Source organism: Geotrypetes seraphini, chromosome 10 (assembly GCF_902459505.1).
Source record: "Geotrypetes seraphini chromosome 10, aGeoSer1.1, whole genome shotgun sequence".
In the NCBI taxonomy this organism is placed as follows: Eukaryota; Metazoa; Chordata; class Amphibia; order Gymnophiona; family Dermophiidae; genus Geotrypetes; species Geotrypetes seraphini.
The window spans coordinates 26,607,884-26,624,710 of NC_047093.1; the positions used below are offsets into that span (position 1 = coordinate 26,607,884).

General features: G+C 42.8%; 1 protein-coding gene across 4 annotated transcripts in view; it reads right to left on the bottom strand.

Annotated features, from left to right (window-relative positions):
* ACSF2 (acyl-CoA synthetase family member 2) overlaps positions 1 to 16,827 on the bottom strand; it is a 131,621-nt gene that overhangs the window by 93,585 nt on the left and 21,209 nt on the right. For all 4 annotated transcript variants that reach the window (XR_004540863.1, XR_004540862.1, XM_033960851.1 and 1 more), the window contains exon 4: positions 11,778 to 11,831. Coding sequence is in view for 2 of the 4 variants with exons in the window: in XM_033960851.1 (XP_033816742.1) it covers positions 11,778 to 11,831 (54 nt within the window). In the remaining 2 variants the exon portion in view is untranslated. The remainder of the gene's footprint in view (positions 1 to 11,777; positions 11,832 to 16,827) is intronic.

Here is a 16,827-nt window from a genome sequence, read left to right on the forward strand (position 1 = left end):
GGCCCATCAGGTCCATGACCTGTAAGTGATCCCTTATATCCCTCAATCCTTTTTATCCTTCCTTAACTATATCCTTCTAACTGTACCCTTCTTCATCCTATATCTTCCCTATCTATATCCTTCAATAACTTCTTCTTTCAAGAATTTATCCAATTTCTCTTTGAAACTCTGCAAATTACTCTGTCCTATCACACCCTCCGGAAGCGCATTCCAGGTATCCACCACCCTCTGAGTGAAGAAGTACTTCTCAATCATGTCTCCCCTCTCCCTACGTTCTTCGAGAGTGTAGAGCTGCAATCTGTTCAGTCTTTCTTCGTACGAGAGACCCTTTAGCCCCAAGACCATTCTCAATGCCCTTCATGATTTTATATGTCTCTATCATGTCTCCTCTGAGTCTCCACTTTTCCAGGGAGAAGAGCCCCAGTTTCTCTAGCCTGCCTGCTTATGAAAGGTTTCCCATACCCTTTATCATACGTGTAGCTCTCCTCTGGACCGTCTCAAGTATTGCCATATCCTTCTTCAGGTAGGGCGACCAGTACTAAACACAGTACTCCAGATGTGGTCGCACCATCGCTTCGTTCTGGTTGTAATACCCTTCTTGATGATACCCAGCATTCTGTTTGCTTTCCTTGAGGCCGCTGCGCATTGTGCCGTTGGCTTCATTGTGGTGTCCACCAGCACCCCCAAGTCCTTCTCAAGGTTACTTTCCCCCAGTACCAACCCCCCCATTTTGTAGCAGAACCTCGGGTTCTTTTTCCTTACATGCAAGACCTTGCATTTCTCCACATTGAAGCTCATCTGCCATTTATTTGCCCACTCCTCCAGCTTGTTCAGACAAAACAAACAAAGCAGCAAAAACTGAAACAGGAGTTTGCCAATGTTAAACCTCATCACGTCAACAATAGTGGATCATCTCATCTTAAGTTTTGCTGTTCACTGAATCTAGCTTAGTGGAGTTGCTTGTATTTGTTGAACTGGTCTCCAGTAATGTGATGAACTGGGTCACATTAACATAGAGACAGAGAAAAATGAAGGCAGATAAAAACCATGGGGCTCATAATCAAAACTTAAATATGTCTAAAAACCTGCCCAAGTCAGAACTTGGATGACCTAAAAGACAGGTCGTCCAAGAGCCGATAATCAAACCTATTTTTTTGATGTAGCCAGGGACTTTTTAGGCCTCTGAATGCTGCTGTGCACCCAGATCTGAAAAGGAGCATATTTGGAGGAGTGGTTGGGGGGCGATGTGTGCCGACCTAGACTTAGTCATCCAGCAGGGATAATCGAATGTTTTACTAGACTTCCTGGATGGAACTTATACGTTGTGACATAGATGGAGTAAAAACAGGTATAAGTGCCCAAAAAATATCCAAAGTGACCAGATAACCACTGCAGAGACAAAGTAAAGACTCCCCCACACACTCCCCCAGTGTTCACTGACCCCCCTCACCCCCCCAAAGATCAGAATAAAAATACATACCTATGTCCAGAACAACAGCACCTAGTATATGAAAGCCTAGAGGAGTTGCACATAGCCTGGGGGGTGGGCTAGTGAACCACAGAGAGGAGGAGTCAGGCCCATAAGCCACTCTAACCACTACATGTGGGTGGAACACGTGTGGCCACCAAAATCCTCCAAAACCCTACTATACTGCCATATAGGTGGCACCTGCAGCCATAAGGGCTACTGGGGTTGTGGGGCTCACCATAACCTATAAGGGAGTTCTGGTGAGATGTTTAAGTGGCACCCTTTTTGTGACGTTCACAGAATGCCCTGTAAGGTACCCCACTGCTCTGCTGCCATGTCTGGGTGGCCAGTCCATGACAATGCTGGCCCCTCCCATACCCAAAAGATCTTGTTCTGGGCATTTTGGACTTGGATGAAATTTTGGCCGAGAATGTGGTATAAAGAGACGACCTGGCAGTCTGGATGAACAATAGCCGTGGTTTGGATGAACAATAGCCTGGATGTCCAGATAGATGATTCTCCCCCCCCCCCCCCAAAAAAAAAAAAAAATTATATGTATTTTTCGAGAGTGGACATTTACCTGCTGCTGACTTTGGGTGTCTAGTGCCATACATCCAAATTGGACTTAGACGTATCTTTTGATTAAGCCCCTCCACATGTCTATCTAGTCCGTTTAACCATGTCATCTACTATCCCCTCTGCTCCCTTAGAGATCCACAAACTTGTCCCAAGCTTTCTTGAAATCAGACACATTTTGTCTCCACCACCTCCATTGGGAGGCCATTCCAAGCATTTACCACCCTTTCCATGGAAAAGTATTTTCTGAGGTTACATATTTCTGAATCTATCCACTTTTACCTTCATCCTGTGCTTCCTCATTCCAGGGTTTCCTTTCGTTGAAGTGGAGATGAAGCTGAAGCTGAAGCTGTCTGTTGCTCACCCCATTGGAAATCTTTTACTTTGGGATGACTGTCCACTGAATAAAGTCTTTAGAGAGGAATTCTCTTGTATGGCCCTAATGGTTCACACACATTTGACATTCTCATGTCAATTCTCAAAGTTTTCATACGGGGTTTACTATCAGACAAAAAATTGTTAGAACAACAGACCATGATTCCAACTTTGTGAAAGCCTTCTCTGTGACAGGTCATCATCATACAAAATACAGCAATAAAAATTATTACAAGATCAAAAAAATATGACCACGTTACACCACTTTTACAGGCTGCACATTGGCTACCAATTACACATAGAATAACTTTTAAAATCATATTGCTTACCTTTAAAATTCAACACAAAAATACACTCCAAAAACTGCCACAAACCTAAACTAGCAACAACAAAAAAAGGCAGACCTAGTCAAATCAAGGTTCATTAAGGGGGCGCTCAGGGTCACAGACTGTGCACACTGCACAAACTACTTGCAACCTAATGTGAATGGTATCAAAATAAAGGGTGCTCTCAGTGTGAACCACCAGCGATAGGAGTCCAGCTCCAACACTTCACCTTTTAGGTAGAGGTAATAAACCCCCACCCGCACACCATCATTGAGCACTCTGAGTGTGCTGAAAATCAAAGTGAAAATATCCACCAATCAAACCAGTAAATCAGCAGGTGAGTAAATCAATGAAACCTGAGCGACCCCTAAATGAACCCTGCCAGCCAAAACCCCAAAGAGATACAACCAAAAAATAAAAATACAAAATACAAAACAAAAAATAACGTACTTATCTGCAAAATGAAAAATCGCATAGCTGAAACACAAGAAGAATACGCCAGGCAAACAGGTTCAACCGCGCTGGTTTCGGGGAGGAGCCCTTCTTCAGGAATCTAAACACCTGACTGAAGCAAAACGCTAAAATTCAACAATCACACGCGCCGATATTTTTGGCTCAACTTTTGATACCGTACTCTCCATTTAGATCAATACAACAAAATTTACTAACTGTTCCTTCTCTAAAAATAATAGGGACCAGAAGATCTACCATTTTCTCAGTCATAGCTCCTCAGCTGTGGAACAACTTATCACTGTATCTACTTAATGAACCATCCTTAGAAAAATTCAAGCGCTCCTTAAAAAGCTTTCTGTATAAGGATGCATTCAATACATAGACAGCTTAATCTCCCAAATATAAAATCTTCAGATCCTAATGGATTTTATGTGATCCCATCCTATATGTTCCTCCCCAAATGTTTCTTTTTATTTTATTTTTTTTAAATTAAAGACTGTAGTCCATCCTATTTACCCTTTTTGTATTAGTTTGTATTAGAACTTATATGATTTGTATGTAATGTCATATTTTGTCCACCCTTTTTTTTTTTTTTTTATGCATTTGAAAATTGTTATGCGCATTGAAATATATGATACTGCATAGATAACAAATCTTATTAAACTTAAAACTTGAAGATGCAAGTGATGAATTAGATAGCATTACTTCTAGAGCACTCGGAGGTGGCCTAGTGCTTAGAGCTGCTGTCTCGACAACCTGAGGTTGAGAGTTCAATCCCAATCTGCTCTTTGTGACTCTGGGCAAGTCACTTATTACTCCATTGCGCCAGATTTTGAGCCTGCCGGGACAGATAGGGGAAAATACTTAAGAGTACCCGATTACTATTCGATGAATTGTAAACTGCTTTGGGTGAATCTCTTCATGAAAAGACAGATAATAAATGGTGATGACAAAGCATCCTTTGCTCTAAGGAAGGCAAGGGTTCCTGAGAGATTACCTTGATCGGTTCAGACCCAGTCAGAAGTCATCAGTGAATATTACAACTGGGTCCGGTTTAAAGGATCTTTTTTATCAGGCTGAACACTCCATGTCCTGCCAATTTCAGTTTTTGAACACCTTTGTAACTGTGCTGGTTTAATAATGGCTCACAAGTGTATCCAAATGAATAACAGTTATTATCAAAATTTAGTTTTACTAAAAGCAAAGTGGATTGAATTGTAAAGCAGTAAAGTTCTTGGGATAAAAATGTTAATATTGCAGTTGTGCCATTTTTCCTTTTACTTAAAAAGTATTATATTAGGCAATAAAACAATTAATTCAAGTGAAAGTAAAAAAAAAAAAAAAAAAAAAGTTGTATGTTCCTCTCAGTACTTTTACTTACACATTAAAATGTGCATTTATTTTTTACTTTCACTCAAGTACTTGAATCAACACTGCCCGTCAGTACTTGATTACTGTAAAATGTTCTATATTTGGGCTGTTCTTAAAATCAATGCACTGTGGATCATCATTGTAGAAGCAACCAAGTTTCTCACAGGAAAGAGCACATATCGCTAACTGAATTTTAGAATACAGTTTAAAATGCTTCTGTTAATATTTAAAACTTTGCAGAAAACAGTACCACATTGTGACCCTGGATAAGTCACTCAATCCTCCACTGCCCCAGGTACATTAGATAGATTGTGAGCCCAGCGGGACAGGGAAGGGAAAATACTTGAGTACCTGATTGTAAACCACTTAGATAATAACTTTGATAGGCGGTATATAAATGCCTAAAATTTTAAAAAAATATTTGTCACAAATACTGAATATTAACCTTTCTACAGCTCTTTGGTCTCGAGGTAAAGGAAATATTTTGCTACATGTGGTCAGGACCCTTTTCTGTAGTTGACCCTTAGGAGTGGAATTCAATGTCAATGGAAATGAAGTTCCAATGGTTAGTGTATTATTAAGGTGCGCTAACCGATTTAACACATGCTAAATGCTAACACATCCATTATATTCCTAGGGGCATCTTAGCATGTGGTGAGCGCTAATTATTAGCATGCACTAAATTGGTTAGCGCACCTTAATAAACAGACCCCTTAAGAAGCAATGGGAAACATATTTATTTACTAAGGTCTTTCAGAATTTGAACAGACTTTATGATTTATTGGATTAATCGGAGTATCTTTTCTACGTCTCTGATTTTACTGTAATCTGCCCAGGAATATAAGCAGAATATACATTTATTAAATAATCTACCTATGTGTGGTATCCCAGGACATATTTGGGAAGCCCTGGAAAATGACTTGTTTGTACACATACAAGAAGCCCCCTTCCACCCTTAAGCCCAACCCCTACACTTCCCCTCCACAATGCTTTCTTTTGCTGTATTTTATTTATTTTAATCTGCTTTTATGAAGCCGTGTTAGGTTTTTTTATGCCGGCCGCAGTGGTATGAGCTCTGACGCTCATAGGAATTCTATGAGCGTCAGAGTTAATGCCGCGGCCGGTGATCAAAAATCCTAATGAGGCTTTGTAAAAGGGGGGTTTTATATATCACCTACAAGGTAATCTAAGCAGTTTACAATCAGGAACATGCATTTTCCCTATCTGTCCTGGTGGACTCACAATCTATCTAATGTGCCTGGGACCATGGAGGATTGAGTGACTTGCCCAGGGTCACAGGGAGCAGTGTGGGAGTTGAACCCACAACCTCAGGGCGTTGAGGCTGTAGCTCTAACCACTGTGTCACACTCTGCTCCAGTACAATGCCAGAAGTGAGCCAAGTATAGAACAATGAAGCCATTGTGACATCACTGATGAGGCTGGCTCTTATTGGTGGAATGAGGCATTATGACATCAGAGAAAGGGATTGAGACTTGTATACCGCCTTTTTTGTACTTTTACAGCCACACTCAAAGCAGTTTGCACTCAGGTACTTCAGACATTTTCCTATCTATCCCAGTGGGCTCGCAATCTATCTAATGTACCTGGGGCAGTGGAGGATTAAGTAACTTGCCCAGGGTCACAACCTGAGGCTGTAGCTCTAACCACTAGATCACTCCTTCTTCCTTCTCTACACCTCCTCAGTTTGTGTAGAGCTGTGTCAAATACAAGCATGATTTCCCAACTCTCCCCCCTCTCATCCTCAACAGTTAAATTAGACATCTAGCTTCTCAGAACTGGAACAGGAAATGGTGCTTTTCTGAGCCAAGGAAATCCAGCTGTGCAATGTGATGTGGTGTTCCACCAGGCTGGGCCAGTAAAAGGGACTAAAACAATAGGGGGAGAGAAAGTGAGTCTCTGCTGATCAAAAGGATGGACTGGAAAATGGAGAGAGGGAAGTCCTTTGAGTATAAATTACTCGGCTGCGTCTGGAAGAAAATAAACATGCCAACACCTGGGGAACAGACAATGGACACTGGGGATAGAAGACCGAGAAACAGAGAGAGACACACACACCGCTACTGAGATGAAAAATAAAAAGCAAAGAAAGGAATTCTGCAAAATCTGAGTCGGCCAAGACCAACAAGAGCTCCCTGTTCCCCAGTTTAAATACACAATATAGACCTTGACACCAATGGCAGCTTTTTTGGCCAGCAGCAGTGCTGGAGAGAAAAAATGGGGGTTAAATCTGTGAGCTAGGTCATAGACAGTGTGTGTGTTGGCTCCTCACCAAAGGGCCAGACCAAGAGGCATAGCAGGGATGAAACGTATCCAGTGCGTTGAACCAGACCAACAACTCAGCTCTACACTCCCTTCTTTTAAGAACATAAGAACATAAAAAGTTGCCTCCGCTGGGTCAGACCAGAGGTCCATCGCGTCCAGCAGTCCGCACCCGCGGCGGCCCATCAGGTCCATGACCTGTCAATGGTCCCTGAACTCATCCTATAATCTATCACTACTTCTATATGTACCCCTTAATCCCCTTCTCCTTCAGGAATTTATCCAAACCCACTTTGAATCCCTGTATTGTGTTCTGTTCAATCACAGCTTCCGGGAGTGCGTTCCTTGTGTCCACCACTCTCTGGGTGAAGAACTTCCTGGCATTGGTTCTAAACCTGTCTCCTTTCAGTTTCTCCGAGTGCCCCCTTGTACTTGTTGTTCCCCACAGTCTGAAGAATCTATCCCTATCAACCTTATCTATGCCTTTCAGGATCTTAAAAGTTTCTATCATGTCTCCTCTAAGTCTCCACTTTTCCAGGGAGAACAGCCCCAGCTTTTCCAGCCTGTCGGCATATGACAAGTTTTCCATACCTCTTATCATTTTCGTCGCTCTTCTCTGGACCCCCTCAAGTATTGCCATGTCCTTGAGGTACGGCGACCAATACTAGACACAGTACTCCAGATGCGAGCGCACCATAGCATGATAAAGCGGCATGATGACTTCCTTCGTCCTGGTCGTGATACCCTTCCTGATAATACCCAGCATTCTGTTGGCTTTCTTTGAAGCCGTCGCACATTGTGCTGATGCTTTCATTGTTGTATCCACCAGCACACCTAGGTCTCTTTCGAGGTTGCTTACCCCTAGCAATGATCCCCCCATTGCATAGCTGAACATCGGGTTCTTTTTCCCAATATGCATGACCTTGCATTTCTCTATATTAAAACACATCTGCCACTTTTCACCCACTCTTCTAGCTTCGTTAGGTCCCTTTGCAGGTCTTCACAGTCTTCCGTGGTTCTAACCCTGCTGCAGACTCAGAGATCCTTGGTGCTTGTTCCAGGCTTCCTCAAATTCAGATACAGTCCTTGCGTCTTTCCCTACCACCATGAGGTTGTGCTAAGCATCCACCACTGTTCTACAAAGAAATATTTCCTGAGATTACTCACGAAAGACGCTCCTTCCTCCTACCCCTCCTCATCGTACAGGAATTTTTTATGCTTCTTTAGAGGCAGCAACGAGCAGTGAGGGGTTTGGCACGTCTGCTTTGGTGGAGACCTGCTTTCAAACTCTCAGCCTCTGACAAATCCATTGGACAGAGATGGATGTAATTAATAAAAATTTAGGAAAGAGGCATCAGTGGTCCTGGACAATCATCTCTGAGCCATTCTTTTGACCCAATCTAGGTCACCACAAAGTCTAGCAATTTCTATCTTTAATCCAAAGGGTAGAATACGGGTGGGACAGTACCCAAAATCACGAATGGAGTTAGCGCAAATTTCTTAACCACAAATATTTCTCTCCTCAAACTTGGAGGGAGACAGGTACTGATAAGGCAAATACAGTACTGGAATTAGACTCCCTCTCATTATGATAAAATATAAAACACTTATTAGATAAGAGTTGACACAAGAGAAAGAGTGAGGGGGGAGTTCTGCTCTACATTTAGGGCCTATATTCAACATTGCCAGCCCTTTAATGAGACCACTGACTATATGTGTAAGCAGCAAGGGTGCTTGGAAATTCATTTTAAAATCAGGCCTATAACATCTAATACATGGAAACATAGTAATGACGGCAGATAAAGACCTGGATGGTCCATCCAGTATGCCCTTTAGTTAAACCCATTACAAATACATGATTAAATTAACTTGTCTCTTCTTTGATATTTCTGGGTCATAGACTGTAAGGTCCTCCTGGTATTGTCTTAGGTTCCAAATGTTGAAGTTGCCATCTAATCGAGCCATTGTGATATCACTGCTGAGGTTGGCTTTTAGACATTGTTGGAATGAGGCTTTATGACATCACAATCTCAGCTCTGGAATGTTGCTACTCTTTGGGTTTCTGCCAGGTAACATAGCAAATGATGGCAGATAAAGACCTGAACGGTTCATCCAGTCTGCCTATTAGTTATACCCATTAAAAATACATGATTAAATTAACTTGTCTCTTCTTTGATATTTCTGGGTCATTGACTGTAAAGTCCACCTGGTATTGTCTTAGATTCCAAATGCTGAAGTTGCCGTCTCTTGCTCACTCCAGCCTATCCAACCATCCGGTTTGCAGGATATCTACCATATAGTCTGGCCAGGAAATTTCTCTCTCACTTTCTGCAACACTTTCTTCATCTCTTATCACATTGCCTGAAAGACAAGAACCTTCTCTTTCTCCACCCACTTCAAAGAATAATTACTTGCTGGCACCTCAGTTCTCTCCCAGCCAGAGTTGCCACCCCACTTTTGACGATGGGCTCAGTGAGTTTTGACTTTATTGCCACACGTACTTCATCCTGATGGTTCCCTCCCATCCCTGAGAAACTTTCAACTTCGGGAAGGAATTATGGTTACCGATTATTTTGCCTATTTGCAATTGGGCCATTATGTGCGCTCTTTAGAGGTGGAGGATCTGCGGCTGGGATTAAGACATAAACTTTGGGATTTCTTTGAACAATTTAAGGATGTAGGACTTTCCACTACTGCCTTGCATAAAGCTTTATGCCTTCTTACTCTGGCTAAGTTGTGGGAATCTCTGTAAATTTGCTGACTTCCGGAGTTAGGTTTATTGCCGTCTGATTTAGATATGGGTTGCCTTATTCAACGCATCCTGACCCTTTCTACATCAGTTAAACTTTGGGAATGCCAATTCCGGGTTTTACATCGAGCGTACTTTAAGCGTGTTCAATTATGTCACTCTGGTTTAGCGGAATCTGCCCAATGTGAAAAATGAAATGGTGCTCCTAAATCTTTCTTTCATGCTTTTTGGAGTTGTCCAGTGGTTAAGACCTTTTGGAGATGGGTGGTCTGGTATTTGGAGCAGCTGCTGCTGGGCCGCTTTATACCTTTTACTCTGGTGGCATTTCTCTTGGATAAATGCGATGCCTTTCAGCTCCCCCCTAGTGTTGGCCGGTTACTCCTGCAGAAGGCGGAATTGGTGGCTAGGAAAATCATTCTGGGGGAATGGACATCAGAACACGCCCCATCTTATTGGGCTTGGTGTAACCGTCTGCATACTCTGATGCTGCTTGAGAGGGTCGGGTGCGTGCTTCTTTTTGACAATCAAAGTTCTTTTTGCAAGCTTGGGGTCCTTGTATATATTCCTTGTCTCCTAAAACCCGTAGCCTTATTCTTAACACTTTAAAAGTCTGAATTGTTTTTGAGCAGTGGGGGAAAGCCTTATTATTCCTACGGATCTCCCAGTTATTCCTCAAAAATTTATCTATTTTTGTTTGTTTTGATTATTTGTTGTTTTTTGGGTGTTTGTTTGTTGGGTAGACTTCAAGTTGGCTGGGGGAGCTCCTCTAAAATGTTCTTCGGGGCCCATAAGAGCCCAGGGCCCCGACAACACTATTTATGATCTGGTCTTGTTGGAGCTCCTCCCGTTGGGTGGACTTAGGATGTCTGCTACTTGAACTGTACTGAATGCAGCTTGCTTTTTATTCTCTGTAGCAGTAGTTTTGTTCTGTAAGCATTATCTTGTTGTCTGGTTGTTTATATCTTTTTGGTTGATTCTTATCATTATCTATAACATTGTTTTCAACTGCTAAAGGGAGGGGGGAGAAGGGACATGTTTCAGCGAGTTTTAGAAGTTGTTACTGCGATAATCATACGAACACGAACTATTGAGCTTTTCTGCAACACTTTAATTGCTCTTGCAATTTATTTTCAATAAAAAAAGATGTAATATACTTGCTGGCACCTCTATAATTAGTAGCATTTTGGTATTTCTCTTTGACCACTATGTCGTTTTCTTCCATCCAGTGTTTTATCTGTTGGAACTGAAATGCCACAGGATATAATGGTCAAAGAGAAATACCACAATGATAGGTGCCTGAATTAGGTCTATGCAGACGCTTACTGGCACTGAACGTCAAGAGGCGTGGTTGACGTTTGACACCACTAAGAATGATTATATGTCAAAGATAGGGTCCGGAAATGTAGGTCTGTAAAACCCTGGCCTACGTTTCTGATGCCTATCTTCAGCGCAGACTGCGATTCTCAAAACGGCGCCGTACCTACGTCTGGTGCCTTTTTTTCAGGCACTGGCTTGATTCTGGCGCCGTTTTGAGACTGCAGTCCTTGGTGTCTTCCTTGTATCCAGTTTTTAAACCCTGGTACATGGGGGAGGGAGGTTTCTCGCAAGAAATAATAGGGATATCAAGGTAACACACAGATAAAGACAGGTTGTTCACCCTCTCCAAGGTAGAGAGAACGAGAGGGCACTCTCTAAAGTTAAAAGGGGATAGATTCCGTACAAACGTAAGGAAGTTCTTCTTCACCCAGAGAGTGTTAGAAAACTGGAACGCTCTTCCAGAGGCTGTTATAGGGGAAAACACCCTCCAGGGATTCAAGACAAAGTTAGACAAGTTCCTGCTGAACCAGAACATACGCAAGTAAGGCTAGCCTCAGTTAGGGCACTGATCTTTGACCTAAGGGCCACTGTGGGAGCAGACTGCTAGGCACGATGAACCACTTATGTTCTTAAGAGTCCCATAGTGTGCTTGTAAAGCATAAATCCAACTCCCACCATGGACTCTTGAGGCAGGGTGCCAGAGACATCAAACATGTAGAGGGACAAAGTACATCAAATAAATAACCAGAAAAAAGCACCAAGAGTTTCTACAGATTGGGATTTATCTTTATTGACCCAACTTTAATAATTTTTAAAACCTTATTCTTCCAGATACATCAAGACACAATCACCCACTGCTTACCTTCTTCAGAACATACTCCAGCTCATGGGACTGATAAGCAGGGTTCACAGAGCCCTAGAAATGAAGAAGAGACCAGAAATTAATGAGGAGCAATCAAAAATACCTCAAGATCATGAATGACATCTTCTTCCCTCTCCTGAGATGAGGAGGCCTCAATCAAAGCTTCTTGTCAGAAGCATCATTCCTTCACTGAAGGAATTTGTACCCCAAAAGGGCTGCCTCAGCCAATCAGATCAGAGGCTCCTGAGAAAACGAGTCACGGGATGGGAGTAGGGTTGCCAGGTTTTACATTTGTAAAATCCAGACCCCCCAGGCCCGCCCCGTTACACCCCAGTCCTGTCTCTAATCCTGCCCTAGGTCCGCCCCCGCTGCTTGCTCTGTTTGGGCAGGAAGACATGCGCGGATGCCCTCTTGTCCCACACAATTTGGGGGGAAGCTTTTCAAAACCCGGACAAATTGCCGGGTTTTGAAAAGCCGTCCAGACCCCGGACATGTCCTCAAAAGGAGGACATGTCCGGGGGAATCCGGACATCTGGTATCCCTTGATAGGAGGAAATGTTCAGTTGTGGATTAGGAATTGGTCATTGGACAGAAAACAGAGGGTAGAGTTAAATGTCATGTTATCTTATGCTATGTTAATCAGGTTTTCTATTACACCTTTACCTATTCAATTCAAGGTCGGATTACATTACAAGAGGTTGGGTCAGTTACCCAGGAAATAACAATGGACAGTTTGACATGGACATTCAATAGAATTGCTAGTACAGGTAGATCAGAATAGTTATTAATACAGTTAAGTCATAGTTACAAATGCATAGTTACAAGTTTAAGTAGGTCATCTTTGGCTCATCGTTATGTCCCAGAAGTTGCATTAGACCAGTGTTCTTCAACCACCGGTCCATGGACCAGTGCCGGTCCACAGAAATTTCCTGCCGGTCCACAGGGCCAGCATGTGCATCAGGCCCAAAACAGTGTTCTTCAACCGCCGGTCCACAGTGCGATCGATGCGGCGTTATCTTCGATCCAGCTCCCTCTTCCTAACTGATTCAATGCGCAAAGCCATGGACAGTGGCTCCAACGGACATCCTGCGCCTGAACCAGAAGCCTTCTCTCTGACGTTGCAGCGTCAGAGGGAAGGCTTCCAGATGAGGCACAGGACGTGCAAGGTGCAATTAGTACTATTATGGGGGCGGGGTCTGGGGTGGAGATTGGGTAGAGATGGGCGGAGTCTGGCCCACGACTTAGCCCAGTGTTCTTCAACCGCCGGTCCACAGAATAATTCTTTTATTTCTGCCGGTCCACGGGTGTAAAAAGGTTGAAAAACACTGCATTAGACAGTTTAGAAATGGGCTTTTGCAATTACCATTTCAGTTACTTCAGGGCTGGCGCCCTGTCTTGCTACAGAAATGCTTTTAAAGGTTTTATGAACCTGAGATGGTCTAATCCAGTTGTCGGCAAACCGCGGCTCACGAGCTGCATGCGGCTCTTTAGCCACTTGAGTGCGGCTCTGCTAGAGAATGACACGGTGACTGACCTTGTCTCCTGTAGTTAAGGGAGGGAAAGCGCGCGGTCACTGATCGGGCATCTCCCTCCCTCCCCCTTACCTTACCATGGCGATTTTCTTTTCTATCTTCCAGCTACCCGAGCCGGCTTTCATCAAGTCGCGTGTGGCTGCCGAAACTTCTCCTCTGACGCAACCAGAAACAGGAAGTTGCATCAGAGGAGAAGTTTCGGCAGCCACACGCAACTCGATGAAAGCCGGCTTGGGCAGCTGGAAGACAAAAAAAAAGAAAGTTGCCACGAAGGTAAGGGGGAGGGAGGGAGAGGAGCTGCTGAAAGACATCTAGCAATCCTTACAGGTTTGATTGTGCAGATTTCACCACTTTTCTATAGCACCCGACTGTCCCTCCTAGTCCCATACATCTATTGTATTTCTACGTAGTGTTCAGGAAACCCGGCGGCCCCCGGTATGCTTGTGGGGCAAGGGAGGGAGTGGAAAGAGGAAAGGAGGAGCAACATCGGTCCCACCACCAAACATGCAGAGAAAACTGCGAACCCCTCCTTTCATATTGGACAATATTTCCCGCCCATCATACTGATTGGCTGCTTTTAAATGACTTTTGCCATATCTGGTTTTATTTAATGTTAAAACTGACTCCTAAAAACATGGTTCTTGAAAAGAAATTTGGCTCTCAAAAGAAATCTTAATCATTGTACTGCTGATCTTTGGCTCTTTTGACTAATGAGTTTGCCGACCACTGGTCTAATCTAATCTAATCTTCAGTTTATATACCGGGTCATCTCCCTATGAGACTACAACGGGAGCTCACGGCAGCCATTTCCTATTGGTGATCTGCACGGGGCAGGAGCGTAGGAAGATTGCTTCTGCCCCAAAAGCCCGCTACACCACCAGGTAAGGATGCCGGGAAGAAGGCGGGAGGGAGGCAGGGAAGGTCCGAAATGCAGGTTTTCCCTCCCCTAAAAAAAAAATTGCAGAGAATCGAAACCGCGAATAGGGAGGGGGAAGTGTATTTATAAATGATATGGAGACTGGAATGATGAGTGAGGTGATTAAATTTGCAGATGGAACTAAACTGTTCAAAGTTGTTAAAATGCATGCAGACTTAGGAAATGGGAAGACTAGGCGTCCAAATGTCAGATGAAATTTAATGTGGACAAGTGCAAACTGATACACATTGGGAATAGCCTAAATCATAGTTACCAGATACTAGAGTCCACCTTGGGGGTCAGTGCCCAAGAAAAGATCTGGGTGTCATTGTAAACGATATGCTGAAACCTTCTACCCAACGTGTGGCAATGGCCAAAAAATCAAACAAGACGCTAGGAATTATTAGAAAAGGGATGGTAAACAAAACTAAGAATGTTGTAATGCCTCTTTATCGCTCCATGGTGCAACCTCACCTTGAGTATTGCATTCAAGTCTGGCTGCCATCTCAAAAAAAGATATAGTGGAACTAGAAAAGGTTCAAAGAAGAGCGACCAAGATGACAAAGGGGATGGAACTCCTCTCATACGACTTGGAAAAGAGACGGCTGAGGGGAGATATGACTGAAGTATACAAAATCCTTAGTGGTGTAGAACGGGTACAAGTGGATCGATTTTTTTACTCCATCAAAAATGATAAATATTAGAGGACACTCGATGAAGTTATAAGGAAATACATTTAAATAAATAGGAGAAAATATATATTTTTTTCACTCAGAGGATAGTTAAGCTCTGGAATGCATTGCCAGAGGATGTGGTAAGAATGGATAACATAACAGGTTTTAAAAAAGGTTTGGACAAGTTCCTGGAGGAAAAGTCCATAGTCTGCTATTGAGACACACATGGGGGAAGCTACTGCTTGCCCAGGATCAGTAGCATGGAATGTTGCTACTCTTTGGGATTCTAGAATCTTGTTACTCTCTGGGATTCCGGAATCTTGCTATTCTTTGAGATTCTGTATGGAATGTTGCTACTCTTTGGGGTTCTAGAATCTTGTTACTCTCTGGGATTCCGGAATCTTGCTATTCTTTGAGATTCTGTATGGAATGTTGCTACTCTTTTGGATTCTAGAATCTTGTTTCTCTCTGGGATTCCGGAATCTTGCTATTCTTTGAGATTCTGTATGGAATGTTGCTGCTCCTTGGGATTCTAGAATCTTGTCACTCTCTGGGATTCCGGAATCTTGCTATTCTTTGAGATTCTGTATGGAATGTTGCTCCTCTTTGGAGATTTCACATGAAATGTTGCTACTCTTTGGGTTTTTGCCAGGTACTTGTGACCTGGATTGACCACCATGAAGGTGGGATGATGGGCTAAATGGACCATTGGCCTGACCCAGTAACCTTCTTAACATCTCTACGCTCAATAACCTTGGGCTACATTCCCAGGTTGGTCGTCATCTTGGGTATTTGGAATGACCATTGAACATGCCACTAACAGAAATTCTCTCCTGTCTGGATGACCTTCACCTCTACTCACGTACACTAAAAAGGCAAGTTAAAGCTCAACTTGTCTCACAACTAAATACTCACCAATTAAACGTGTCTTTGCCAGCTCAGTGACCCAGGGCTTAACATGTGAACAGTCTCAGTGTTCTGAAATCGCTGCATCTCAGAGGAATCTCTTCCTATTGCTTACGGAGTAGCCCTACTGATCCCATCGAATAACCATCAGGGTTTTTCACCCATCCACTACACAAGTTTTTAGGTTCTGGGATGAAAAGTTGCAGTGCAGAGCAATCAAGCCAACGATTAAACTGTCCCTCACACAGACACCATGCAAGAGATCTGTGCCAAGAAAGGTTTGACCAGGGGCTGTTTTATCAAAGGTCTCAACAGAATCAGACTTTGTCCGACTCAGTGTTCCTGAAACAAATAATCTTCTGTATTTCAGCACATGAATGCTTGCTTAAACATGTCAATTTGGGAACAAGTCCAGTTTACTACAGCAGAAGATCTTATACCATAAAAACAAATTCAATTTAGTCTTTCTTGTCAACAGAACATATTTTAATTTTTGCACTTTCTTCAGTTTACCTCCTACTGCCTCTCATCACATTTCCCCATGTTACAACTCAAGCCCCCCCCCCCAGCTGAATAACTTCTTTTTATTGCTCCCTAAACATCCAGACATCATGCTAACAGATGTTTTCTGCAATTTCTCTGTCTGACTGTAGAATGGAACCCTGGCAGTGTTCCCCTCCCCCATCCCACAAACACGCTTTTTTTAAAAAATAAATCTTTATTCATTTTCAAATGTTAACAGTGCCACACAATGAATTTACTTGATAAATCTTAACCAATTGTTAGTGTAGTCCTTATGCACTTCTCTCTAAATCACTAAATATTCTCTGTACTCTTTTTAAATCTCTAATATTGTAAAGCTATATGGTGCCTGTTTATATATTGTGGCCCCATATACACTGTAAAGAGATTATTGGTCTAGTACTAACGTATACCGTATTTTCACACATATAACGCGCATACGTGTATAACACGCATACACATATAGCGCGTGGGTCCAAACCATTTGTGTAAAAAAAATT